This window comes from Penicillium manginii (assembly GCF_028828005.1).
Source record: "Penicillium manginii strain IBT 31320 chromosome Unknown utg000006l:1.0-4164085.0:1.0-4166146.0, whole genome shotgun sequence".
In the NCBI taxonomy this organism is placed as follows: Eukaryota; Fungi; Ascomycota; class Eurotiomycetes; order Eurotiales; family Aspergillaceae; genus Penicillium; species Penicillium manginii.
The window spans coordinates 2053765-2080332 of record NW_026643107.1 but is presented as its reverse complement, the minus strand read 5'-3'; the positions used below and the strand labels follow the sequence as shown (position 1 = coordinate 2080332).

Genomic DNA, 26568 nt, shown 5'->3' with positions numbered 1-26568 from the left:
CCACTGCTCGGTCATCCTGGGGAATGATGTTGTCTGAGGGCTTGGTCCGGATTAGGGTTCCAGAAATGGTGGCTTCGAAACAGGCTGGTTCTCGACACATCACTAAACGGCCCCTCGTTTCTGATACTTGCGGGTACGGGAAAAAATCAAAAAAGTTGAAACGATGTCACTGGCTTTAATGATGTAGCTAGTTTAATGGCAAATTCATGATCAGTGCACCAATTGCTCACATTGTAGACTGTTTAGATTTTACTGATGATTCAACTTGATTATATCTCTACTGATATTCGATTCGATGTAAATCTAGGGTCAGATTTAATATACTGCCCGTATCTCCATCAACCCTATGTGAATCTCTTCCGATCGTACCGCACAACCGCTTGCAAAATAACGGATGCTCCGGTCGCGCAGTCGTCTGCTGAGCAGAATTCCTCCGGATGATGGCTGAGGCCATCTTTACAAGGCACAAATATCATGCTCGTCGGAACACGCTTCGATGTGAAGACACTATCATGGCCAGCGCCACTCATGATGGGCCGAACCAGTGACTTGGTATCTGCAACCGAGGCATCAGCTACAACAGCGTGGGCCGATTGCTGCACGCATTCTATGCAGTTGTCGTGGAATTTAACGGCAGGAGAATCAAAGTCGAGCGTCCACTCGACCCGACAAGGCTTGCCGATCCCAGCACCCTCCGCCGCGGCGATTTCATCAAAATCACGGCGAAGCTCTTCCTCAACCTCAGCAACCAGTTCCGTCTCTGGTCCACGGATATCCAAGCTGAAGCTGACCTCTCCTGGGACGGTGTTAACACTGCCTGGCTTCGCTTCGATAATTCCAACGCTAGCAAGGCATCCTCTTCCTGCGGCGACTTCTCTTGCTCGAACCATCATACGCGCAAAGGCATATAGAGCGTCGGCACGGTGTTCGAAAGCGGTTGTACCTGTGTGTGTATCTCGCCCGATGATATTCAATCGGAACCAACGATAGGCCTGTACTGCCGTGACCACCCCGACCCGTTGGCCCGCAGAAACGAGATGGGGACCTTGCTCGATGTGGAGCTCAAAGTGTGCTGCCATTGGAGTGGACTTGTATGAGCAAGGCACGCTGCCCAGGTAGCCAATCTTCTTCAATGCTGACTTCATTGTCTCTGGGGCTGAGGCTGCCGTGGGCAGTGATGCTACTGTTGGCACTTCTTTGAGATCGTGTGCCTTGGATAGTGGAATGCACTCCGCCCATACGCCAGACGATATCATGCTCACCGGGAATCTAGCCCCTTCCTCGCTGGAAGATGATAGTCAGCAAGAGTTAGAGAGAAAATGTAAGTATAGCCTCTTACTTGGTCCAATTTACCACACCCACGCCTCCCTCTGTCTCAAGCCCCATCTCATCCATCCGCTTCAGGGCTTCAACTCCAGAAAGAACACCTAAAATACCATCATATCGTCCTCCAGTCGGCTGTGTATCAAGATGGCTGCCGATGAAAGTAGCGGGTGCGTCCCTTCTTCTACCTGGGCGAACCGCGAAGATGTTGCCCATTTCATCCACCGTAATGTCGCACTTGAGGTCTTTCATGGTTTGAATAAACCAATTTCGAACGCTCTTATCTTCTTCTGATAACGCAAGGCGCTGCATTCCAGTATCTGTCGATTCACTACGCGAAAGACACACCATAATCAGCCTCTCCCGCTCCTGAAAGTTCGTTCAGATTGATACCTACTCGCCCCATCGAATGCCAGACCCCCACTGACATGAATGATGAAGATCTTCTGCCAGTCTTTCTTTATCTACTCGCAGAGCCGAGACTTCGGCTTCGGATAATTCACTTGTCAGCATGTTGCGATGGATTGTAGTTGAGAAAGATTTTCGAAGGCCTTGATAAGTGGTTGATCCCCGGCAAGGAAGTAGTTTCAAGGATGGCCTAGCCCAATTCGCACGAAGTAAAGATGCAGTGGCCATGGTGAAATCAGGTTACTCTTATACGATGGAATTCTCGGTGTTCTTACCCATTCATGAAAGATACTGGGCCAATTGATAAGAGCGAGCGGGGAACGGTGAGCGGCACAAAGTCCGCACTGTGCGACTGCCGATATACTGCAGCCCCCGCATCTGTTCCAGCAGATAAGTTGGGGTAGATGGAGTGCTCTCCTCTCCATATTTGGCGCTTGGGCCTCGTTGCTCTCGTTCAAGTTGGATCTCTCCGACAAAATGATCTACACTCTGCACGGAAAATGCATCGAAGGGGGAGAGGGGGAAGTTGTAACCTTAGGGACTCGAGGATTATCTAGGCTCTATATTGCACTCTTCGAAGTCTTAGTGGTTAAGGATGATATGTGATATCTCTTTGAACTGTTCTTCTACAACATCAGATCAGAAACATTTGCCCCCTTGTCCAGCTCATCGGCCTCTCGTCGTAGCACATCAGCTCGGAATCTTCGAAAGGCGGTCTCGATTCTCTTTCGTCTTTCGGGCTCAGTAGAGATGCTGCTGCTCGCACTAGCCGCTCCAGCAGCAAAGCCTGATTCATCCATGTCAGAGCCTAGGAATCATCGTTTGGTTCCATTCATCAATTGAAAGTGCTTACCGAGTTCTCCGCCTAGAAATAGACCGCCGGCTGAAGCGAAGAAATACGTCGCAAAGTCACCAAGGGTGGTCGGTTTAAGCAAAGGTGTAAGATCGGGAATTGGCTCTAGAAATCCATACATTAGCAAACATAGGTTTCAATCATAGTCGAATTTTCCGTAAAATATATACCAGTACGCCCATCCGCAAAAACGACCTTGGTCGGTCTCTCTTGCGCTCGAACAGCAGCGAAGAACGCTTTGCGGGTGCTTCTCAAGCGAACTGCCGCATAGAGTCCAAGCCCAATACCTACAGCAGATCCAACTGTTGTCCACAGAGAGACAGTGGAGGCTGCAGATTTGAGAGCGTCGCGATCTTCGGGTTGCAAATCATGCTGCATATGCTGATCGGCGAGCTTGGAGAGATCATCCGTGCGCTGACGGCGGAGGAGCGCGAAAGATTGAGACATAGTGTGATATGTTATTAAAGTAAGGTTTAATGGGCGACAAGGAGAAAAATAGAGTGATACAGGAACTTAAAGACCACGAAACTTGGCTTCCGTGGCCAAGGACAGCGGGCTGAGTATTGACGTCATACGGAATGAGCTACTAATTAGTACTATTTAGGTATCTAGAAGAAGGATCCACATCATGATTGCGATACCCAGTCCTCTTTGTTGTATACGCATTGGAGTACTGAATACGGAATTTGCGATCAATCAAGATATGATATTGTATGCATTAAATTGAATACATACTACTCTTTTAAGGCCATGTTAATACGAGACCCTTCGATACCTAGTGCTGGGTATGATGGACCTATAGATGGAAAAAAAAGCCTGAGCCCAGGATTAAACCGCCGAGAAATTCCAATCTCTGGGAAATTGGCCATACTGAATGTCTTGCTGGCCCCGGTATATGTCATCATAATGCGCGATCACCGTCTCCGGGTCTTCCGATTGCTCATAGTACTTATCCGCCAGTCCTCGAAAGACGGGATCGTTCCACATTTGAGCCATCCAGATGAGAGCATCTTCGCTCGCGGTATCCAAGGGAAGATCATACGTCCGAAAGCGCTACCGTCCATCAGCATCTCAACTTATAATGTCGCGTTGTTCCGCATGTGCTTACCCAAAGTACTGGCCAGAAAAACGCATCGGCAATACTGAACCCCCCCAAACAAAAATCCTTCGTCGGCCTCACCCAGGGCTAGGAGGCGCTCTTTAGTCGTTTTACGAGCCTCACCCCAAATGGATAGAATGCGCTGTACGTCCTTTCGCGCATCCGCCGAGACTGGGACATTTCCTGTATACCTAGCGATGAAGTTGGCATGGAACGTGCCCCGGAGAGCAGAGAATCCAGAGTGCATCTGCGACGCAACACTCCGAGCAAGAGCTCTAAGCTGACGATCCCGAGGCCATAGTGGGAGTTCAGGGTGAGATTCAGCGAGGAATTCGCAGATTGCAAGTGAATCGCCGATGGGGGTGGAGCCTAGAGAACGACACTCGAGGACAGGGACAAATCCCGTTGGAGACACAGCTTTGATCTGGTTAGACCTCGTCATTACATGTTAGTAAAATGTCATAGTATATTATTATATCTCGTAGAGGTGCACTGTACATCAGGAATCTTCACAAAAACTGGGTTGTATGGAATTTGAAAGTACTCCAGGACAGCTTCGACCCGCGACGTCCAGCCTAGATGGGTTAGCTATGCTATGTCATTGTGAATGTATCACTGACTGGAGTATCGGGTATGAAGTCCAATAAGCTGGTATTCAGGTTCTTCTGTAGCCATGGTGATTTTCAGGGTTTCAATTGAAGCGGGGAAATTTGCTGGGGTTCAAGTTGCGGGACTTAAACGAGGAGATTAAACGAGGTCACCGTGACTCACCAATACGACCTTACGCATCGCTGCTACTGAGCTTAAAAAATACATCAAGCTTCTCGTTGGATTGGTCTCGAATATCAGTCACCCGCCTTGTATACCATTTAAGATAGAATGAAATTGGAGATACATTTCCAATTGGAAACTTCAAGCATTTTTTTATGGTTATCCCTACTATTATTCTTTACGAAACTCTAAGCTCTAACCTCATCAGGCATCCGGACGTCCGAGTCTGCACGTAAACCAGAACCGGGCTGAGATAGATAAGCATGAAACTCTTTGTTGCTGACACCTGGCTGGACGCCTTAATTTCACGTGGCACCCGTGGACATCCCCAAGAACTGAACAGGTTATTTTCAATTTTCTCTCCTACCCCAACCCCAATATTACCTGAAAGGTTTCATATTTACAATGGTCCGTTTCGTCACCGATTCGCGTGCTCGACAGACAAAAAGGGCACCTTTGCTTGTCATCGGGGCTGGTCTACCCCGAACGGCAACATCATCGTTGCAAGCAGCTCTCGAGGAACTGGGATTTGATCCATGTCTCCATATGGCACAAATTATTCCACATCCAGACAGAATGGAAACCCTTATCGAGGCCGCCACAGAAAGTGACAACCAGCGACGTCAAAAGCTCATTCGCCAACTTGTCGACGGCTACGAAACTGTCTGTGACATGCCTGCTGTATTCTTTCTCCCTGAACTACTGGAAATTTACCCGGAGGCGAAGATAATCCTCACCACTCGCCCAGATGCTGTGGCATGGGCAAAAAGCTGCTATGCTAGCTTGGGCTTTTTCTTCACTCGACCGTTCTACTTGATCGGCTTTTTGTGGAAGTCAGATCGGTTGTGGTACCGCATGAATATGCATATTCTAGATTGGTCCAAAGAGAAATATGGGATGAGCGATCCTTTCAATGCAACTAGTTACGAAAGGCATAATGATATGGTGAGGACGGTTGCCAAGGAGCGAGGCCGTGAGATTTTGGAATTTAAGGCAGAGGATGGATGGAAGCCTCTTTGCGAATTTTTGAACAAGGCCGTTCCTGATTCAGAATTCCCTAAGGTGAACGAAAAAAAGACTTTCAGAATTATTAAAGCGATTTTAATTGCCAAGGGTCTTCTTGGGTGGTCTGCACTTGGGGGTGTTGCCTGGTTGGGGTGGAAGTTTATTCCCAGATTCTTCTGAAAAGAAACTTGAAGTGAACACTCCGGGGCTGATTTCTTGATATTGAGGCAGGTGTATAATTCACAAATATCTAATACACCTATATTCCTACGACATCTTAGAGAACGCTTTAAAGCTAAGTAATCGAGCAATTCTATTCTCTGACTCCGAAACCCTCGCAAATGGAATGTTTGTTAATCATACATTTCAACGGGACTGATGCAGGCCCTATTTTTCCTGACATTATCTTTTCATATATGATACAGCGGTTTTCACAGCAATTTCCAGGTCACCCTGACTGTCACAAGCCGCGAAAATGAATCTGTCCGGGCGCAGTAGAACAAACTTCATACCTTCCAAGTGTTTTCCTATAATGAATGGGTCATAGAACTCGGGACTCGGGCGTTTCTCGCATAGAGGCGACTTTGCGAACTCTTCCCCAGTTGCTACTCGAAAAATATGCGGTGCATTCTCATGAGTGTCACATGCGGTATCCTCAACTAACAGTGTTGTCTCGTGAAGATGTATCTCTCCGTTCGATATTTCGCCAATGTTGGCCACATCGTCCAGAGATGAGAATGCCTCCTTGACACTTTTGGCAAGAATCAAAAGCTGAAATAGGCCCTTTTTCTCTTGCGAAAAGATCACATCATCCGTGAAAGAAATGCCATTTCCGTCACTTCCAATTGATTTGCAGTAGACTTGCGGAAGACACAGCCCGCCTTTGAACTCCGGAAGGAATGGCATACCTTCAGAATAGTTATACCGCACCATTCCTTCTTTGCGACGCCCAAGTCGAAGCTCATGGCGCCAGGATGGTATCAATTGAATAAGCCACAGGTAGATCCCTCGAAGCATAATTTTGAGAGGATTGCTTTCATTGACAAATTCGCCATTTTCAATAGTTGATGCTAAGGACTTCTCCAGCTGCTGCTTGCGTTCTTCGTACCATGCTTGGAGAACCTTTCCGTCGGAGCCGAGGTGACTTGGTTGATTGCGACAGAGAATTGCAAGACGCCATGCTAAAGAAACAGCGTCTCGGAACCCAGACGCGATACCCTGACCACCAACTAACACCAAGCAGGTTAGCATTTATTGGGTTTTTATTCCCTGGAAATTTCACACATACATGGAGGAAATACATGAGCAGCATCACCGCATAGGATGACACGGCCATCGGACCATCTGTTGCAGCTGCGAGCCGAAAATCGAAAAGGCCGGCAGCGGAGAACCTTGATACAATCTTCAGGGAATGCGACATCTTGTAGTAAACTGTCTTTGTTAGCTGGAACATAAATTAAACTAATCTAAAGAGTTGAATTACTCACCCGTACCGACTACCTGAGTGGGTAATATAAGGATAGACGACCTTTTGGATCATTTCAGGCTTCGACATCTCATTTCCATCTTCGTCTTTCATGACGACGAATTCAAATCTCCAGAGTCGGTCCAATGGTAGGCCAAAGCGCCCACAGACAGAGGGTCTATTTGGGTTACAAACAAACCGGAAATTGACAGGAAAGAAAAGATCATAGACCTGTTCCGGCGTATAGCCTAATTTCCACAGTGGAAAATCGGGATGCGTCTTCTCATTAGGAAGATCAATTCGCCAGTTCAATGCCACCCAAGTTTCCTCATAAAATGCCCTATTTTTGAATTATTAGCTCCTGTTACATACGGAAAGGTTAGTGCGGCATACTGGTGAGCCTGCTCCATGACGATGCCTCTGGACTCAAGGTATTGCTTTCGCGTGAATCCAGTTTTTCCATCAGCCCCTACAAAGAAGCGCGACTTGATCTTTCGCTCTTTACCTTGTGAATCACGATAGACGCACAAGGTTCCATCTTTGTCTTCGGATAAGGCCGTGACTTCACAGCCAGAGCGTAGTTCGCATGCGTCCAATGCTGCCATTCTTTCTCGTAACTTCTTCTCCAACGTCGGTTGTTTGTGGCAGATAAATCCAACATGACCGGTACCACCCTCAGTCTATATAGTGTAAGAAACTCATATTTTCTCTTGCACAGATGCATGGGTGGATTTCTTACTGTTGCATAGTCCATCTCGATGAAAGCAGGTTTATCCAATATCGGTTTCGTTCCTCCGATAAACTTGAAGATATTCATACCTAGAGTCATATAAGTCTTTCAAGTTGGTTTATCTGGCTGATTGAAACTGGCCATTTTGCTTGCGCAGTCAAATATTGACTTACAGGTTCCGATTTCGGTATATATCGACTCATATAGACCAAGACCTTGTAAGAGCCGAATACCGTCTTCGTCGAGAGCAATCCCACGAGGATCAGTTGTGATCTCTGTTCCTCGTTCCAGTACGATGTTCCGGATGTTCATTTGGCCTAGATATGCCGACAACATAGCCCCGGTTGGGCCACAGCCGCAAATCACCACATCGGTTGCTTCACAATCGACTTCCGACATGACGATAAAAGACACAACTTTGCTTTAGGTATTTTCTAGGGCAATTCAAATTTGGCAACAGGTTTTAAAGACTATTCATTTTAGGTCGGTCTGTTGCGCCTCTCCGCGATTTGGAAGTGGTAAGGTCCCGCATCCCCGGGGTCCCACATTGCGGTCGGCTGGGGAAGAGACGATCGACCAGCAATGCCGCAGCTAGAATCTAGAAGGGGAAAGAGGGGGCGGGACGTTGTCAACTTCTCTCCGAGTCGTTATGTGATTGGACATGTTCTCGCTCTTTCTGGGAATTCTTAGTACCCGTGTTCTATACCCGTTCGAAATGCCGGGGGCCTCGTATATCCGAGATGCCAGTGGGGAAGGTTTCAGTCCCACCGTACCCCATACTTCCCCGAGGTCGGCCCGGGTGGAGGGGTTTAACACCCCAATATATAGTATGCGACTGCCATATCCTGTTACTCTTGCGATTTCGATCAATCCGGAGCCAACTTGTTCGAGACTCTGCAAAATGCCTTCCTGGACACATCTCATTCGGTTCATTGCTGTGGAGGACAGTCAGGTCCACCTCGGGCAGTTGGTCGATACTTCTCGCGATATCGGTAAGGATAGTACAAATGGAGTCCAGATTGCAGCATATTTGATCCAGGGAACTATTTATGATGGTCGTGTTACTGGAGAAATCATGCACGTTCAGCAGGTAAGTACCTGAACTCCCCTACGATCAAGGCGACGTTAACATAATCAAAGTTGCTTTCGCCAATTACTCGAGAAGAATGCAATTACATTCGCTGTCTTGGACTGAACTATCTGGATCATGCAAATGTTCGTATTTAACAATCCGGTGAGAATCAATCACTAAAAGCTCCCAGGAAGCCAAGATGGCACTTCCTAAAGCACCCATCCTTTTCACCAAACCTCGAAGTGCACTGATAGGGCCATACCCCGCGACGATCAACATTCCCAAATGTGCGCAAGATGAGACAAGTGATTATGAAGCGGAGCTCTGCCTGGTGATTGGAAAAACAGGACGCGATATCCCAGAGGAGGAAGCACTTGATTATGTTTTGGGATACACTGCATCCAACGACGTCTCTGCTCGTGCCATGCAGATGATTACCGCTCAGTGGTCATTTTCTAAGGGACTTGATGGAAGCTGCCCCATTGGTAAGCTGCCGACTCGAACAGAAACTTTCATTTCAACTTGCTAATAAGAACGTCGTTTCAAGGACCTGTCCTTGTTGCTCCCTCTGTGATTCAAGATCCACAGATTCTATCTATTAAGGCCATTCACAACGGAAATACTGTTCAAGATGGACACACCAAGGATATGATCTTCTCCATCAAGAAGCAGATATCTTATCTGTCTCAAGGCACTACCTTGGAGGCAGGCACAATCTTTCTGACTGGTACACCAGCTGGTATTGGCTATTTCCGTGATCCCCGGGTCGTTCTCAGAGATGGCGATGAGATTTCGGTCCAGATAGAGCAGATCGGAACATTGGTCAACCGAGTGCGCTATGAGAGCCACTGAGCCTAGTTACTTAGTATTTCAGATGCTTCATTGGTTTTCTAGAATAAATTCAAAAGACTTTAGATTGCATTGCACTTTTCTCTGAACCTAAGACACTACTTAAAAATCATGTACACAGCATTGTCGAGAAAGCTTGCAGTAATAATTGCCTTTTAGTCTTGCAGACTGACTCTTTTACGGAAAACTAGTCGCAGCTTGTAGCTCAAGGATAACGAATTCCTTTTCTCAAAATCTTCATCGTACATTGCATTAACCCATATTTGATAGCTCCATGATTTGGGTATCTGGCCCTCAAAATGTTCAAAGTTGGGCACTCCCGGAGTCAGCTAAGCGTTATTTGTTGGACAATTAAAATTTAACAGGGAAATTTTACAAGCTCAAGGCTCCTGTTGATAAAAATGTAAGATTTAAAAGCAAGTAAATGAGAATGCAAAATTTGCACTTTAAGTTACATTCGAATGTGAAATCTATTTCAAAAACCAGGCAGGTACTTCAGGGCCCCACACTGCCAACGACTCGTCTCCTGCGGGACCATAACCGATGGGAGTCTGATTATTCACAAGATCTCCATCGGCATAGTGCTCAATCATGTTTCCAGTGGTGTCCCACCAGTAATCAAAGATTTGCGATCCAAGAATGTGGCGACCGACACCCCACACAGATTTGTACTTCTTGTTGGCAAGCCACTGATGTCCAAGCTTCTGGGTATCAAAGTCATGGACTTCGAATGAACAGTGATGAACATGAGTTGTGGCATTGGTGCTTATGAAAAAGCTGTGGTGGTCCACGTAGTCGGCTCCGCGGTCAATATGGGCAAACATCGCGACATTGAGCTTCTTTCCTTCCTTTTCGACATATAGAAAGTCTGTTGGGACGATGTTGAATGTTGTGGTATAGAAATCGACCATCTTCTCAAAGTCCTGGGTACATAGACCAAAGTGTCCCAGCTAGTAGTTGATAAATTCAATAACTTAGTACTAAACTAGACAATTCCGGAATGACCTAGGGGGGCTACTCACCTTGTGCACGGCTGCTGGGCCTGGTTCGAAACGCTGAAATTTGCGAATGCGAGGCTTGTCTTTCTCGTAGTTGATAGTAAGTTTCTCCGGATACTCCCCTTTCTCTGCTGGAGCTTGCCCATACATCAAATTGACTGGGAATCCCTCGGGGTCTGTTAACTTGACGATGAAGCCACCGCCGGGAGAGTCAGACAGTTTCTCGATACTACTAGCTGATGGTAGCTTTGAGGCCCTGGGCTTTTGTTAGATTGAAACGAATTCGAACATTAATATCAACATACTTCTCCAAATCCTCGTAGGACTCAACAGTGAAAACGCCCCCGAGAAATTCCTTTGGACCCTTTCGAGCATAATAGACATATTGATCGTCACCATATCCACGATACCAGATTTCTTGATCTGTCTTCTTGGCCACAGTCATCCCAAAGTCTGTAAGGTGCCAGGTGGTCAGCTGTTTAAATCACAAAAATGAATATAATCAGCCCTGGAGACGTACCTTGGAGAAACGTCGTGATTTGATCCAAGTCTGGATGTTGGTACCGCATATGGGCTAATTTCACCAGGCGTATCTGTGAACTTGGATCGATATTGCATTTTTTTTCTCCATTCGTCTACATTCTCTTGCTCGCTGCCAATAGCAATAAGGTCTGGAACTGATGCCCCATGATTTGCGACAGCCATTTTGTCTTAGCTGCAGATGAATGGAAAACCGACCGAGACAGAATTGCAAGTGCCTGGGAATATTTATCTGATGTTTTAATATGTCTGCCCAGTTTTATGAAGTTTGATGAGCCTTCTAAGGTTGGTCCGAGATCTTCCCCGTACCCCACAAATAAAAATAGGTCCCACAACTTGGGGTTGTCCCGCACGAGCGTTACTTATATCCGACTCCCGAGGGCGGGAAGCAAGAAATATCGTACCTGAGCACCAGAGTAGTGATAGCTGGCTATTTCTCTTGGGAAGGCCCCACCCAGAAGGCACCTGGGCAGGCAGAAGTGAGCATAACGGGACTCGGAATCCGGATTTGTTCCAAGCCTACTCCGTAGTCCGTGAAAGCAGGATGCAAGAGGGACGGAATGTAGTCCCCGCTTAGGAAAATGCCCCCTACAGTTCTACAACTCCTTACATGTTCACAAATGCGCAGTTAAACCATGTTCGGTCACTAGGGTATTTCAATAGTCCAACGCTCTCTTGTGGGGCTGTTTCGTTGACTTGATATGTACGTAAACCCCCGGGGCCCCGGATTGCTCTAGGTGCGATTTTACGGAATTGTTGTTCGTTACTCTGATTAGATCAGCGAGTTCCCTCGATTTAAAATATCTCGATTGCGACTCTAAATAATACTAGGAGTAGTAGTCATTCAGTAGATGCCACTGGGTAATTGTATACCAGCATGTTGGAGCACATTTCAGAGTCCAGACCGCCCTGGGCCCATCTTCTCGGCCCCAACTTGAAGGACACAACAACATGTCCCCCTTATGCTCAACCAATAAAGTCCTTCAAAGCCACGCGCCCAAGACTTGTTAGTACTTGTTCATCGATAACCTGGCGCCAGAGCCCCGAGATCTCACAGAAAACGTTGCCACACCATGGCCGATTCTAGTGGAGTGCGGATGTCGAAGGCCTGTAGAGCGTGCGCCAAGGCAAAGGTACGGTGCGACCGAGAAAACGATGAGACATGTAAACGGTGAGTTGCTTAAAATGGATAATGCCTGTCATCATTCCAAAATTAGCTAAAGATCTTCAGATGCCATCGCTTAGGCAAGGAATGTGGGGGACAGGCTCCTGGGGCACATCGACGCCAAAAGCCAACTAAAAACAGCGTGTTAGTAGTCACTCCACATGGGCCTCGAGGGATCTTGATTAACAACAAAGCAGTCAAGTCTCTGCCCTCGAGGCAAAGTTGGACCGAATGGTCGCTTTGATGGCGGCCTCGAATCCATCGCCTACGCAATCATCCGACCTTAATTCATTGCTTACACAGTCGCCGACCACTTTGCTTGATAAAGACCCAGGGATTCCAAACGAAGGAGAGGGCGAAATTCTCTTGGCGCGTTTTACCACGAAAATGGTTCATTTATTCCCCTTTGTGGTGATTCCAGCCAATGTTACAGCAAAGCAATTAAGCCAAGAAAAGCCGTTTCTCTTCCTCAACCTCTCAATGGCCGCATGCCAGAGTGCATCGCGTCAGCGAGATTTCTCGAATACTGTGAAAGAGTATGCAGCCGAACACATTATTTTACGGAATGAGCGAAGTCTCGATCTTCTACAAGGTCTTCTCGTTTTCTTGGCATGGTTCATTGGGCATTCTCCTGTTCCTGCACAGACTGGAGAAATACCAGAAATGGCCTCACAGCAGACCACTCAGGGCCCCGTACAACTAGATGCTTTTATGCAATTAGCCTTGGCGCAGCTAATCAGCTTACATCTAGGCGTTGATTTGAGCTCCCCTAATAGATTGTTCAAGCCAATCGGCTATGTAAAGAAAATGGATGCCTTGGTTGACTCGAAGCCTTTACGGACGCTAGAAGAGCGACGCACCTATTTGGGATGCTACTATTTGACCGTAATGTACAACGATTATACAGGACTTTTCTTGGAAGGCGAGCAAAGCGTTGACCAAATTACAGGTTGTCCTCCTGTGTGAGAGATATGGAACCACTTCGCTTCACGAAATATACGGATGAATGCTGCAAGGTCATAGAGGCGGAGTCAGAATCTCCTACCGATGCCGTTCTTGTTCATTTAGTTCGTGCTATGCATCTTGCCGATAGGATTGTTCACACAATCTGCTTCGATGATTTCGATGACCTCGGATCACTTTCGGGTCCGCTGGGCTTGAGTATACGGGGGTTTGAATCTGACCTCAGAAAGTTGAAAGCCTCATTCTTCTGCGAATCGCCATATTCAAGTAAGACTTCCAATCCAGTTTTGACTCGGGGATCGCTTTATTTATTCAATGCAGAAATCCTAAATCTCCATTACGATACATTGGAAATACTATTGTATCAAGTTGCTCTCAGCGAGCAACTTTCTGATGCTCAATGCAGTGGCTATACTCTCACACGTTTGGACATTCTGTTCCGCTGCCTCCAAGCGACAAAGTCCCTTTTCGATGATTTCGATTCCTTCCCGTCTTATTATTTGACTTATATGCCTTTTACTTTTTGGTGCCAATTTGGTCACGCAGTTGTCGCCCTTTCTCGTTTAAGTCTATTTCAGAGCGAAACTGGGTGGGACCTTGAATATGTGCAGAACACTGTTGACTTTGACCAAACGATCGATCGACTAATGCAAAAACTTGAGGAAGCTCGACAACTCATCGAGCGAGAAACTGGCCCACGTCCCACAGCTCAATTACCCGAGGTTTTTCGAAGACTTCCACATAGGATGCGCCTCATGAAAGAATGCCATCGCCATAGGAAGGAGGCCTTGGACAAATCCCGGTCCCAAGAAGTACAAGACCCGGCTGGTTTTGACTTTTTGTTCAATATGTCATTCGATACATATTCTTCATTTGACGATTTTCTGGCGCTCGGCGGAGGGATGTAAATCCCAAAGAATCTGTGGAAGGAAGCGCTCAAAGTATACTTGTAATAGAAGGATCACACGGAGTAGGCGACCCCAGAATCAAGCGGGAGCGCACCACCAAAAAGGATTTCAAGTGGTATTGTGCTCATTTGCAAGATGAAACTGCATTCCAAAAAACTACTAGTCACGGGATGTCCCACGAGGCGGATCCGAAAAAAGCGGATGTAATTTGGTTGACTGGAAACTGGAACTCTTTGAGCTTTTCTGAATATTCATAGCCGTGATTTGAATTATTTATAGACTGAGTCTGTCTATGGAAAATACTCTGTACTTTGGAATCGTCTGTATACCTATTGAACACCAATACATGCAAAGGTATGCTGTAGATTACAATGCCATTCCACCCATGACAGCAGCAGCAATGACCATAATACCTCCCACATTGACGGACAATGCTCCGGCAGCATTTCCTGTCTTGGTTGAGGTTGCGGCGGAGGAGGTGGCGTTTCCAGATTTCGAGATAGACGAGGTCGCAGTAGTCATAGAAACGACAGGGGAAGAAGTCGGCGCAGGGGTGACCATAGAGTCGGTTGTAGTGGTAGCAGACTCGGTTGAGTCACCGGTTGTCTTGTCCTCGGAGGAAGAGGAAGAGGAAGAGGAAGAAGAAGAGGTGGTTTGGGCAACTGTTGTAGTCGACGCGGCGATCTTGCCATTGGGGCCCCATCCAGGCATGTAGTTGGGGGTGAGTGTCGCAGTACCGGAGTAAAGAGGGCAACCAGGCTGGGTAGTCTTAGGAGGAGCGCGACCACCACCACAGTCGACAAACTCGCAAATTTCGCCGCTCTCGGGCACCCACCAGATCATGCTGGCTTCGTGCCACTGGTTGGTGGTTTGCGACGAGGTGCAGCCAGCGAGATCAGTGCGGGCCAATGCGATGCCGGCAAGGCCAAAGAGGAGGGTTGCGGTAAATGTCTTCATGTTGTGAGATATTAGGTAGAGACCGTTCGAGTGGTTTAAAAGAGTGTATTGCCAGGGATTTAACGAAAGACAGATGGCAGTAAGATCGAAGGTGCGGAACTCTATGCCGAGTCCCAGACGTTGCTTATATGCCAAAGCAATCCTCCGGGCGTGTACTCCCCATTGGCGCTAGCATCAAACTTTCGTCCGGAGGGACCGGTCAAATCTGAGGGAAAGGATGCATCTAGTCCCTGAAAACCGAACAAAAGGCACAACTGGTCCCTGCCAAGAGCCGAGTGGCGCTGGTTCTGGGATACGATTGGATCGCTAGCTGGCAATCAAGCCTCCAAAGTGAACTATTCGCAGTCCGTTCTCTCCAGAGGCTCAGTCCCATCCTGGAGAGCTGTGATTCGACTCGTGGGCAGCCCCAATTTCAAGGGAAATTTTGGGGGTTTGGGGCTGTTTGCCCCTAAGTAGTAAATGCCGACCTCCGACCTTGAGGCTATTTTTGGAGCCTTCCACTGTGTGTGCTAATGCAGAATGATCATAGGATAACTTGAAAAAGCCTTGGAAGTTCAAGTTGCTACGCCAAAATTTTACTCCGTGCTCAAATCAGGCCCCAAGCAAATATTGAAAATACTCCGTACTAGCCAGCATAAACTAAGATTCTTGATTTTATTTTATTTACAAAGGGTCCTCGAGTGGGCCCTTGAGAGACCCACTCCGAGGAGGCTCCTAGGGAATGACTTCAAAGTTGGATAGTATGGGTTCATTCTCTTAATAACATGATTTATTCAAGATCCCAGGGATGTTTCAATTAGTTGGAAATTCTCGTTTGTTCATGCCACGGCTACTAGCATCCAGTCTCCGGTTTCAGGAGCGCTGGGCACGAGCAATGAACACCGTCACGCTGTGCGTCTTCTCGCCCTTATTAAAAACCAGTTGCTCGGGAATTACCTCATACTTGAATCCATGATCCAGTCCAGCTCCTTCAAACAGTTTCTGCATATCCTCTCGGGAGAATCCGTGGGTCTTGACCGTATGGGCGGCTTCACCGAAGTTATGACCATGCTGTCCCTCGCCGTGGCCGTGACCGTGGCCGTGACTGTGACCGTGATCATGACCACCGCCGTGCCCATGATCATGTCCAGAGCGAGATAGGATATCGATTATCATACACACACCACCCTTCTTCAGTCGGCTTCCTAGTCGCTGGAGAGCCATTTGTGGATATTCAAAGTGGTGCAAGGCCATGCTGACTGCCACCATGTCGAACTCTGTATATTCCGGCCCCGAAAACTCGTCCGGAACAGAGTCGCTTAGTAAATCCGCTTTATATCCAACCATCTTATCGTCTATGCCAATCATTTTGGCGTTGCGGTTGAATTCCTCAATCATGTTATCGGATACGTCGATGCCGACGACCTTTGACAGATATGGAGCAAGCGTCTGCCATAAATAAAGTCAAGTATTAGTTTGATGGCCTCCTGGGTATAGAAATTCTTTCTCTCTGAAGAAAAAAAAATCCACAAATATTCGACATCAACAACTGAACTTACCATTGAGATCACACCTGGTCCACAGGCATATTCAAGCATTTTAACATCGTTGTCTTTGCCAGTCTCAGTATCTGCCCATCGATCACTCAGCCAAAGCCGATGGTTCAGTGTCTCCTCGGACAGGGTCTTCATCGCATTGGCAAATGTATCCTTGTATTCGGTCGCCATTTTGCTATAAAAGGGTCAATCAGCTGTCTGCAAATTGGATGTGGTTCAGGGTAGTATCTTACTCGAAGTACTTGCGATTTGCCTCGGTGAAGTCAGTCATGGTGAAGGTGATTTCAATGAACTTCTTAAGAAATTATCAGGATGAGAAGATGAGAAACTTCTAAATTCTCTGAAGAAAGACTTGAAGATTTATAAAAAGTAGAGGGAATGTTGTAAAGAGGGGAACCTTCCGTAGCGGGCAGGTCTATCCAAAGTATTTAAGGCCCACTCGGAGACATTCAAACATTCTCGGAAACTTCCACCTTCACGACCTCACGTCAGTCCACCACAATGAGAGGGGCCCCGGAGAGATCTTGGGATCAGTGGAAAGGCTAAATGTGTCCGAGATTCGAATTTAGGATATTATTAATATAGTTAGGGTGGATTTATGATTTGCACGGTCTGGACTTGGATTCTCTTCAGACACTATTCCACTTTATATCGATTACGAACATAATGGATTCAAAATATAACTCTTTCAATCTATTTAATACCTAGGTATCGTAAATTGAAAGGACAGAATGTACTCATTTGACATTTCTGCATGGTTAAAGCTATCTTGTAAACTGGATGTATACAGCTTGCGTAGCCCACTCGTAGCTGCTGACCGCCCGCAAGCTCCAAAATGGAAAGACATCATCAGCTCCGGCCGGCGTCTCCCTCCAATCCCCACATCTCTTAACGACTCTCCTCCTTCAGACCATCTTCATTGTCCATCATCGCGATCTCTTTCTCCGAGTGATCCCATCTACGACCCCCCATCACTCACTCTCCCGCTTGCCGCCATGGAGTCCAAGATCCCCGATTTCCTGGCCGAGCAGCAAGCAAACGGCACCCCCGAGACCCAGACCTATCTCCTCACTTTCGAAGACTTCTGGGAGCGCAAGCTATGGCATCAGTTGACAGACGCACTGGTCGAGTTCTTCAAACTGCCAGAGAGTGCCCCGCAGCGTTTAGCCTTCTTCAAGACCTTCGTCCTTAGCTTCGCCGATCGGATCAACCAGCTCAAGTTCGTTGCGCTGGGTTTGATGGCCGCGACGGAGTGTGCCGGTAAGCTGAAACCCATAAGGCCTCTTTGGGGCTGCCCTGATACCTTGTGCATGGCTACATGAACAATTGCTTATTCACGAGACACAATAGATGATAAAGAACGCCTCGCTTTCCTCACATCCCTCGCCGACAAGGTCGACAAACCCGAATCACAAGATGCACACGTCTATGCGCTTTCCGATGTCGCCAATGTCAAGCTGAAGCTTGAGGACCTGGAGGGGGCACAGAAGGACCTGGCATCCTGCCAAAAGGCACTGGACTCGTTCGACTCAGTCGAGACCGTGGTGCATGCGTCATTCTACAGAGTGAACGCGGATTACTACCACGTAAGTTTCTCGTTCTGTCAAACACCCGATATTCCCAGTCTGGGGGAAGCAGAAAGGGTACTTAATATACTAACAAACCCGATTCCAGGCTAAGCAAGAATTCGCCTCTTTCTACAAAAACGCCCTTCTCTACCTGGCCTGTATCGACCTCGAAGACCTTTCCGAAACGGAGCGCGTCTCGCGCGCCTATAACCTCAGCGTCGCCGCTCTGGTCTCCGACTCCATCTACAACTTCGGCGAGCTTCTCCTGCACCCGATTCTGGACACTCTGACCCCAACACCGCACAACTGGCTGCGTGAGCTGCTCTTCGCTTTCAACCGCGGCGACCTGGGCGCTTACGACGTGCTCGCCGGAAATATCAGCAAGAACAAGCTACTCGAGTCGCACCGGGTCTTCCTTTACCAGAAGATTTCCCTCTCCGCGCTGACGGAGATGGTCTTCCACCGCCCGCCCCACGACCGTTCCCTTTCCTTCGATGCTATTGCCTCCGAGACGAAGGTGCAGCCCGATGAGATCGAGCACCTGGTTATGAAGGCCCTGTCTCTGGGCTTGTTGAAGGGTTCGATTGACCAGGTGGCGCAGGTGGCACAAATCCATTGGGTCCAGCCCAAGGTACTGGATCTCAAGCAGATTGATGGCATGCGGAACCGGTTGAAAGACTGGGATGCCGGTGTTAATCAACTTGGTCACTGGATTGAGGGCGTTGGCAAGGATGTCTGGGCTGCATAGATGGTTTTACATGTCCCTAGACACTTTCTATCTATAATGAATAAGATGGTTCTGCTTATATGAATCGTGGTTTGTTCATTTGTAACAAGAATTCTAGATTACTATATAGCCGTGGCCATATGTGCGACCCCAGAGGGTGGTAAGAGTGTATATTAAAAGATTGATGAGCCCAGTTGGACGCATCCAATCAGCCAGGCTGGCCACCATACGCACCACACCACAACCTGAGTCCACATGCCCCATACATCCCAGCCGAACGCAGCTTGGGTTAGCACTGACTCCACAGAAACGCCGGTATACCAACACACGCCCAGAAGGACCATTGGCGGAGAAAGAAGATTCAGTAGCACTAGTCCCAGGCTAGAAACACCATACCGGAGGGCGGCAGGGCCTTGAAGGCGGCCGATGAAGCTGAGCGGTGCGCAGAGCAGGCCGATCATGAAAGAGAGAGAGAAGTTGAGGGTCGCGAGCGTGGAAAGCGCAAGGCCGAGTAGCAGGAGAGCAAAGGACTTGATCAAGAGGTATTGCTGTGGTATGATGGGTTTCGAGACGCCTAGGCCGTTGGAGAGAAGTGCAGCCAAAAATAATGGCAAAACAATATCCACAACGACGAAGATGTATGTCGCAGTTGTAAAATACTAGCATTCTATTAGCATTGAAAGTATTGATGTTAGATTGTATCAATGAATCTCACCTGGTGGAAAATATTGTTAAAGGTCCAGAGGGGGACCAGACCGAGTAGGTGCAGACCAGTGACAAGGGTCAAAGGCAAAGCCATGAGACGCTCTGGGAGAGCAGTTTCATTCATTTTGGTTTCCTTTTCGATCTTCTTGGCTCCCGTCTTTGTCGGCTTTTCACTCTTAGACTTTTCGCCAGTTGGGGTGTCCGGCTTTGATTCCGGATAATAGCCAGTGCGCATCCACAATGCGATGGCCATGATTGTGAAGTTTCCGGCAATAAGCATAGCACTGGGAAGATAAGTTCCGATGCTGACGAAGCGGTTGCTATGCATGAGCAGATAAAAGAAGAAGCTCTGGTGCAAGTGCTCCAACAGGTTGTTCAAACTGCGGCACATACTCTCGATGGTCCGACCCAACGCCATTTCGTCTTCCCATCCTTCGCCCTTAGGCTGCAGAGTGATGGCATCAATGTGATACGGCATGAAGCTGCTATGGGCTCCAGTAGCATATCCGAGGCCTTGCTTCGTCATTCCACGCATCATCGTCTGAAGGCGTGCTTCATAGCTATCGTTGTGCTCCCACATCTCCTGGAGATTAGCTCCAATGCCCATCTGGCCGCCTGCGATGGCCACGGCCGTGTTGAACAGGTCCAAGTTAGGCAACTGGCCGTTGACACCATCGTAGACGATGTGAAGTTTCTGGAAGTGATGCTCGAAGGGATACTCAATGACCACGGCACCTTGCAAAGCTCCGCTCTTCAATGGCAGAGGCTGAACGGATTCTGGATGCAGGTCATGGTAGGCGTCGACCCAAGCTTGCGTTCCTGTTTTGCTGTCCGGTGTGAACAAAAAGATGATGTCCTTGGACCAGAGGGACCAGCGTTTGAAGTATCTAGCAAGGGTGAGAGCTAGCGTGACACCTTTCAGGTTGAGCTCATCATCTGCTGTCTTCCATGCCGCCACCAATACAATTGCCTCCGTTGCGTCGCCCCGCGGTGCGTGGATGATGCCGTAAATGTTCTCGCCTTGGTGAGTGATACCGGCTGAGGTGTACTCGTATTTCTGCGTTGCGACTTTAAGTCCTGCGGCTTGTAGGATTGAGTGAACTTTGTTCGAGGCCCTGGTAGATCGTTAGGGCGTGTCCTGCTTGTATTTGTCCAGTTGTATTCATGCCACTTACGCCGGAGTCACCTCTACCTCAGTTTCCTGGTTCTCGGTCTCGCGACCCTCGTTCAATAACGCTTGCAGTTCCTGCTTATAGCCACGAAATATGTTCTGCTCACTGCCAGTGAAATAGGCGTGGACCTGGCCGGGCAGGAGCGCATTCTCGGAGATGTATGTCCGTCGCGAATTGTCATCTAGGGGTAGAAGAAGTAACCAAGCGACACCGACGACGATGCAGAGAAACGATAATATATTCGGAAGGCGAGTGAAGAGGAAGCGAGGGTTTTCCCGCAGATTGCGGATTGCGGCTGTCATTTGAAAGTTGTCAGGGTCTCGTTGTCCCCAGGTGTCTGGGGAGGGAGGGGACAAAGAAGGGAGAGATGCGCCCGGGGTAGCTGGCGTTCAAACACTCACATTTCAGGGCCATTTCGAGGTAACCATGAGGAAATATCTCCCCACTTGGCAACAAGAGTCCCGTCAATTGAATCGAGTTGGTAGACGATTGTCGCGGAGGCCAACGGTGTAGTTGCGGAGCTCGGAGTTGTTTACGGGAATTTACGTCACACGAGTAGAACCAAATGCGCAGAATTATTATAGATGCACTCGCTATGCTAATGGCCTAATGCCTCCTTTACACCCTCGTCAACGTAATAAAACACTATGTCAAACTATACACACGAATATTAAGGTAAATAGTGGTCGTTCCCTCTTTTTCTCTCCTATCATTCATGCACCAAGACGCTGGTTGGTGCCCAGGAAGCTCATGGGGGTGCCGTTGTTGCCATTGGCCGCGTTGTTAGACGAGGGGAGAACACCATAGCGTCCAAAGGTCTTTTGGTCGACAGAGATATAGTGCGGCAGTCGGCCGAGGAGGTTCAGCTTACCCTCGATCCATCGCAGGATCTTCTCGGGTGGCACCAGGAACTTTAAGTATCCGAGACCAACTGGGAAAATTAGTCTATGGCCCGTAAACGGGGGCTTTCAAGCAGAAACTTACAGAGATATCCGATGAGAATGGCGCAGAGATGGCCAAGGAAGCTCACGTTGGATACTAAAATGGAAAGAACCACACATGCAAACAAAGGCGAAGTCCAAGTAGGGATCTTGTATGGGCCGAGGCTGGATGAAACGGTCAGCAACAATATTATAGAAATCAATACTCTAGCATAGCTTGCACATACCTGAAGTGGGGGTTCGATTTATAGGTTCGGATGGCTTCGGATCCGAGGAGCAAGAACACCCAGATGCTAGTAACGATATGAGCATATGGTCAACCAACAATCTTCGGGGAAGTTACGCACCTTGATCCAACCACAGACGTGTTGCTGTGCAGGATAAGCTTCTCGATCAGGAGGTAGATACCGGCGGGGAAGGTGGAGAGTGCTGGGAAGATATCTCGTCAGCAAGAAGTTCCAATAATTGAGATCATCTCATCCATTTTAAACTTCAGAAGTGCGGTGTGATACTTACGACCGACAAACAAGGCAATGGATGTCAGCGTGCCATGTTCCGCTTCAAACCGCTCCAAAAGTGGCGTCAGGGCCAGGGCATTCAACAACGCGTGGAAAAAACCAGTGTGGATCAAAGGAAACGTATTCAGACGATACACTAAATTTCGAGAATCAGCAAGGCTCCCCAGATCCAGTTCCAACCAAGATAGGTAAGTGGTAAGTTGGGGCGACGACTTACTCGTTCCAAGGTTAATTTCGTCCGGGATCAGCGCTCCCCATTGTACGACACTCCACATTGTTTGCAATTCCAACAACCAGAAAGCGAAGATCACCAAGAGCACAAGGCGGGTAAAAAGCGGCAGCCGCACCAAGTATGATCGGACCCGGGAGGGATTGAAAGGCAAGGGGGAAGTGCAGCTGGGGTCGCCATATTTATTTCTTATGCGGCGGATATGCTCAGATAGAGAGATAGTCGTCTCAACCGTTTTAACACGCCAAACCAGACAATTTCAGCTCCGAAGATAGTATGGAGGCGGCGTTGGATTCAATAGTCCACTAGGTCTCGAGTCGATACGTCGATGGAGTAAGTGGGACAGGCTGGCTTTTTGGGACGCGACAAGCAGGTACTTGGCGTAGGCTGGGCTATTCCACGGATTACCGAAGAATCGGAAGAATTACAACAAGGCAGTCGTCTAAGACAGAAAAATTGTTAGCATCATCGAGGCTTCGCGGATCATGAGGGATTCAAACTTCGTATTCGTTCCAGGGATAACTCACGGGCGCACGCGATCGATTCGGTCGGAGTATGGGCGATAGACGATACTATGATGAGTTTCAGAGGAGAAGGCGATAGTATTTGTCGACAAAGCGAGAGACTCGCGCAACGACAGTGCCAAGGAGAGTGATGAAGAGGTGTTCGCGCGGAGTGTCGGCCGTTCGGGCGTCGACGCTTTGAAGGCGATCGCCGCTAGTCCGTCTTGGGATTAGGGCAGGGCATTTGCCCAAAATCTAATACCTGCTGTATTACATAGTGTACACATCAAATTATATGTTAGTAGTTACTACTCCTTGTTACTTATACCCGTCTGGGCAAGATAAATAAATTGAGTAACAGCAGAAGACCAATTTTTTGAAAAAAAAAGAAGAAGAAGAAAAGGCAAGCAATTTGAAAGCGTCAGAGTTTCCTCCGGTTTGCCTTCGCTTAGTACGAGAAATGAAGTCTCATCATCAACCTTGAACTTCTTTTTGCCAAATTTTAAACATTAGAAGGGGGCAATAGAGATGAATTGCGCATCATGATGTTCAAGGACTTCCTCCAGAGCCCCCAGGTGGATGGGAAGCTGGTGCCGTTGGATTTGGGACAAACTGCGATCTTTTAGATGCTCCTGTTCTTGCAGATGCTGTTAGTTCTGTTTCTGCTACTGCTGGATTCGTCGCTGGAAGAGCATCTCTGAATCTGGGGTCGTGAATTCACCTGGAATTGTCGACTTAGGTACATTTTTGAAATCGTCCTTTGTATCAAGCAAATACTTACTAGTATGTTGTCCAACGGGGGAAGTTGCCGTACTAGCCAAGGAGAAAGAACCTTGGAAGTCTATTGCGTGAAGCTCCTGGTGATATATTTTTGACACGGCAGAATAGTGCTATCTTCCAAGGTTGATATAACGTTGGAACCTTGGAAGGCATGCGAATTTGGGCCGGGTCAGCGGGGTGGGGGAGGGTGATCATTAATTCGATCAGTAGCTTTATTGCTCCAGAATACAAGGCAGTAGGCTCCGGAGCTATATCAGTAAAGCTACTGATAACTTAACGCTGACACCGGTCCCTGCTTTATATCCTGCTACTGTTGCTTTTTCTCCACTCTAAGCTTCTATCTCGTCTAGGTCACGCTGGTCGATGATTTTAATGAAGGCTCCACTGGCAGTATCACCCATGAATTGGGTTGCAAGTGGCTTATCAGTGCCAGGTAGGCCAATGATACAGGGTACCTGAAGAGCCTTTAGGAAACTATAAGTAATTCAGTCAGAAGGGCTTTAGAGTTTGAGTTTAACCTCAGCTTTCAGGAATGAGGCTCTCTTCAAATCGATTATCTCTGCTTTTCCCCGTTTACGGGCAGGCTCCGAGAGACCCGAACTAGCAGTCGCAGTCCCCGCCTTTCTCTTGTGTGGTGGTGTTATTCAGAAAGTATTTGGAGATAGAACTTGAACTTGGAGAAGGATAGGCCAGACGACAATTGCGATCAGCCTAGATGGAAGTTGCAAGCGGAGTGAATAGCCATCTCGCCGCATATACGAGATATTTATGTGGTTGGGGTAGATTCAACGTGAAAGAAAGCAAAGACCTGTATAGTCCTGCTGAATATCTCGATGTCATGGGGACTGTGTCAAAGCGGGCGCAAGATGCTGCCAAGGTTCAAGTTCAAGTTCTTCCAAGTTTACTACTTCAAGCCTACCGGCGAATGTTCCGATGGTTCGATCATCTCTCTGGTGGTTATTTTTATCCTCGAAGTATGAGCACGAACTTTGAAAGTCTGTGTAGCCAGTTCTCCTTTCTCTTTGTAGTTCTTCATTCCGAGCTGAGGAAAGCCCTCGGCGGTCAATAGAAATCACTTCGACTAATATCTAAGTCTTAGACCTCAGAGGAGTTGAGTTGAGCAAATTCGCATATTTTTAATCATCTTCATATTGTGAACCTGTAATGAACATGGGGATTGAATCAGTGGGTATATTAATGACAGATCTAGGAGGGTATTTGCAGACCTCAGCACATAACAGATAGCTCCTTTGAAAAACAACGCCCAGTCCCCATAAAAAGAACAAGAAAAAGAACAAGAACAGACAATAATAGTCACAACGCCAAGATGTGCAGTTCATAGATACAGTGCTAAAATGTCATCCAGGCCAAAGTCTTTCGACCAGTTCCTTCAAACGCGGCCTCGAGCGAAGCGTCAACGCCACGCATCCGCTCGATACCCTCTCGTCCTTTGGTAGGCAATAATGTCTCACAGTCAAGGTTCCCCGAGTTCGAGCAACCCCAAATCTTTGTTCATAGTTCTCTCGTATTCGAGACCAGGGAATATTGCGATCACGCTGAAACGCGAGAAAACTAGCATCGTGTAATTTTTCGTCCTGGGTTCTATAGGTGAATCCCCGGGCGTCCGTAGGGTTGATTACTGACTGTTGGTCGGTTGAAGAATTTGACAATGGGGTTCCTTGCGCCTGATCCAGATTTGAGTTTGGGGTTAATCGAATTGATGTTTGAGTGCCTGTTCTTGACTGGTGGGATGTGGTGATTTGTTGGGAGCAATCATCAGAATCAATAACGATCACAGAATTTGTGGGTGATGGTTCTCGGGACCACCGAGGAACAGCTCTGTCGTTCAACACTGAAGGCTCAGGCGGTTCATGTGGTTTGTGAATCGGCAGTGTGTCCGGTAGACGTCCAGCCAAAATGTTCGTAGGCTCTGATGAAGTATTGTGCGGAGACGATGTCGATCTCAACGAAGCTGCCCACGTTTCTTGTAATTCGCGCAGTTGGTAATCACGTTCCCTCAGAAGATCATCCAACTTCTCTTCAAATTTAGCCGCTGTTCAGGTTAATCTTCATCTGAATAAATATTGTCTTTCCAGGAGACCTACCCTCTTCTCGATCTTTTTTACAGTCCACAATCAAAGTGCGGAGCTCAGAAATGGTATCTCTCTCGATACAAACATGTTTTTGTTCCGGTATTTGATGCACAAGTGAGATGGAGTGGTAACGGCAAACTTGTTTGCGATCCTCAGCGGTCATTTTAAATCTGTGATTGCGAACACAACACGAAAACACTCCTTTGTCGACCTGGGTGAAGGAAGCTTCGTTGGTTTCTCTGATAAGATCGGTCCAACTCAAGCCAGGGTTCTCCAAGCTGTCAAGAGCACGTGGCTGTAAAGTGCTGAAATTCTTTCTGATGTTTGCTTCTAGCTCGTCTGCATATCGATCATTGTTCAAGTGGAGCACGAGACTGAAACCTTCGTTCATGACAGCCATGTATCGCTGTGCAGCCAGCATTTTAGTGTGCCAGTAAACACGCATATCCTCGAGACTTGGTAGTTTTAAGTCTTCCCGACAGGCCGTAAAGTCCAAGTTCGAGGGCAATACCCAATTCCTCTCCATCTTGGTGGGTGGAACTCATGTAGCTGATCATGGGGAATGAGTGGAATGAAAATGGATGGATCATAACATTGCTAGTTAGCGCCCACGCTTTTGGTGTCATTTCTTTCCCACTTTCCCCCAACGGGTTAGGGTGATCCACAGCGACCATTTACGTCGGATGACATA

The 26568-nt window shown here is 47.7% G+C and overlaps 14 protein-coding genes across 14 annotated transcripts; 4 read left to right on the top strand and 10 right to left on the bottom strand.

Moving 5' to 3' along the window:
- Positions 1–344: 344 nt before the first annotated feature.
- On the bottom strand, positions 345–1959 carry N7533_009139 (M20 family metallo-hydrolase; the record flags this gene model as incomplete). The annotated part of the gene is made up of 3 exons (XM_057105789.1): positions 345–1284; positions 1340–1654; positions 1721–1959. The coding sequence occupies 3 exons, from the start codon at positions 1957–1959 to the stop codon at positions 345–347; spliced, it is 1494 nt and encodes a 497-aa protein (XP_056957238.1).
- A 398-nt stretch (positions 1960–2357) lies between these two features.
- Positions 2358–3031, bottom strand: N7533_009138 (uncharacterized protein; the record flags this gene model as incomplete). The annotated part of the gene is made up of 3 exons (XM_057105788.1): positions 2358–2539; positions 2585–2689; positions 2755–3031. The coding sequence occupies 3 exons, from the start codon at positions 3029–3031 to the stop codon at positions 2358–2360; spliced, it is 564 nt and encodes a 187-aa protein (XP_056957237.1).
- Positions 3032–3412: 381 nt separating this feature from the next.
- On the bottom strand, positions 3413–4358 carry N7533_009137 (glutathione S transferase; the record flags this gene model as incomplete). The annotated part of the gene is made up of 4 exons (XM_057105787.1): positions 3413–3637; positions 3715–4107; positions 4182–4258; positions 4304–4358. 4 exons carry the CDS (start codon positions 4356–4358, stop codon positions 3413–3415), a joined length of 750 nt encoding a protein of 249 aa, XP_056957236.1.
- A 501-nt stretch (positions 4359–4859) lies between these two features.
- N7533_009136 (sulfotransferase family protein) lies at positions 4860–5639 on the top strand (the record flags this gene model as incomplete). Its single annotated transcript, XM_057105786.1, has 1 exon — positions 4860–5639. The coding sequence occupies one exon, from the start codon at positions 4860–4862 to the stop codon at positions 5637–5639; it is 780 nt and encodes a 259-aa protein (XP_056957235.1).
- A 222-nt stretch (positions 5640–5861) lies between these two features.
- On the bottom strand, positions 5862–8053 carry N7533_009135 (uncharacterized protein; the record flags this gene model as incomplete). Its single annotated transcript, XM_057105785.1, has 6 exons — positions 5862–6688; positions 6748–6890; positions 6947–7264; positions 7318–7604; positions 7664–7743; positions 7828–8053. 6 exons carry the CDS (start codon positions 8051–8053, stop codon positions 5862–5864), a joined length of 1881 nt encoding a protein of 626 aa, XP_056957234.1.
- Positions 8054–8555: 502 nt separating this feature from the next.
- Positions 8556–9578, top strand: N7533_009134 (fumarylacetoacetate hydrolase family protein; the record flags this gene model as incomplete). The annotated part of the gene is made up of 4 exons (XM_057105784.1): positions 8556–8744; positions 8795–8869; positions 8917–9211; positions 9274–9578. 4 exons carry the CDS (start codon positions 8556–8558, stop codon positions 9576–9578), a joined length of 864 nt encoding a protein of 287 aa, XP_056957233.1.
- Positions 9579–10045: 467 nt separating this feature from the next.
- On the bottom strand, positions 10046–11278 carry N7533_009133 (trihydroxytoluene oxygenase; the record flags this gene model as incomplete). The annotated part of the gene is made up of 3 exons (XM_057105783.1): positions 10046–10525; positions 10598–10829; positions 11094–11278. 3 exons carry the CDS (start codon positions 11276–11278, stop codon positions 10046–10048), a joined length of 897 nt encoding a protein of 298 aa, XP_056957232.1.
- Positions 11279–12186: 908 nt separating this feature from the next.
- N7533_009132 (uncharacterized protein) lies at positions 12187–14149 on the top strand (the record flags this gene model as incomplete). The annotated part of the gene is made up of 4 exons (XM_057105782.1): positions 12187–12284; positions 12345–12422; positions 12476–13168; positions 13228–14149. 4 exons carry the CDS (start codon positions 12187–12189, stop codon positions 14147–14149), a joined length of 1791 nt encoding a protein of 596 aa, XP_056957231.1.
- Positions 14150–14515: 366 nt separating this feature from the next.
- On the bottom strand, positions 14516–15106 carry N7533_009131 (uncharacterized protein; the record flags this gene model as incomplete). Its single annotated transcript, XM_057105781.1, has 1 exon — positions 14516–15106. One exon carries the CDS (start codon positions 15104–15106, stop codon positions 14516–14518), a length of 591 nt encoding a protein of 196 aa, XP_056957230.1.
- An 852-nt stretch (positions 15107–15958) lies between these two features.
- N7533_009130 (class I SAM-dependent methyltransferase) lies at positions 15959–16912 on the bottom strand (the record flags this gene model as incomplete). The annotated part of the gene is made up of 3 exons (XM_057105780.1): positions 15959–16534; positions 16645–16816; positions 16875–16912. 3 exons carry the CDS (start codon positions 16910–16912, stop codon positions 15959–15961), a joined length of 786 nt encoding a protein of 261 aa, XP_056957229.1.
- Positions 16913–17636: 724 nt separating this feature from the next.
- On the top strand, positions 17637–18957 carry N7533_009129 (proteasome regulatory particle lid subunit RPN9; the record flags this gene model as incomplete). The annotated part of the gene is made up of 3 exons (XM_057105779.1): positions 17637–17901; positions 17992–18227; positions 18316–18957. The coding sequence occupies 3 exons, from the start codon at positions 17637–17639 to the stop codon at positions 18955–18957; spliced, it is 1143 nt and encodes a 380-aa protein (XP_056957228.1).
- Positions 18958–19109: 152 nt separating this feature from the next.
- N7533_009128 (GPI-anchored transamidase subunit GAA1) lies at positions 19110–21227 on the bottom strand (the record flags this gene model as incomplete). Its single annotated transcript, XM_057105778.1, has 4 exons — positions 19110–19595; positions 19652–20756; positions 20817–21150; positions 21215–21227. The coding sequence occupies 4 exons, from the start codon at positions 21225–21227 to the stop codon at positions 19110–19112; spliced, it is 1938 nt and encodes a 645-aa protein (XP_056957227.1).
- A 299-nt stretch (positions 21228–21526) lies between these two features.
- On the bottom strand, positions 21527–22667 carry rbd2 (rhomboid protease family protein RBD2; the record flags this gene model as incomplete). Its single annotated transcript, XM_057105777.1, has 6 exons — positions 21527–21744; positions 21798–21919; positions 21982–22047; positions 22102–22183; positions 22271–22408; positions 22490–22667. Coding segments are annotated over 6 exons (804 nt in total), but the record flags the coding sequence as incomplete, so codon positions are not given.
- A 3163-nt stretch (positions 22668–25830) lies between these two features.
- Positions 25831–26403, bottom strand: N7533_009126 (uncharacterized protein; the record flags this gene model as incomplete). The annotated part of the gene is made up of 1 exon (XM_057105776.1): positions 25831–26403. The coding sequence occupies one exon, from the start codon at positions 26401–26403 to the stop codon at positions 25831–25833; it is 573 nt and encodes a 190-aa protein (XP_056957225.1).
- Positions 26404–26568: the final 165 nt, after the last annotated feature.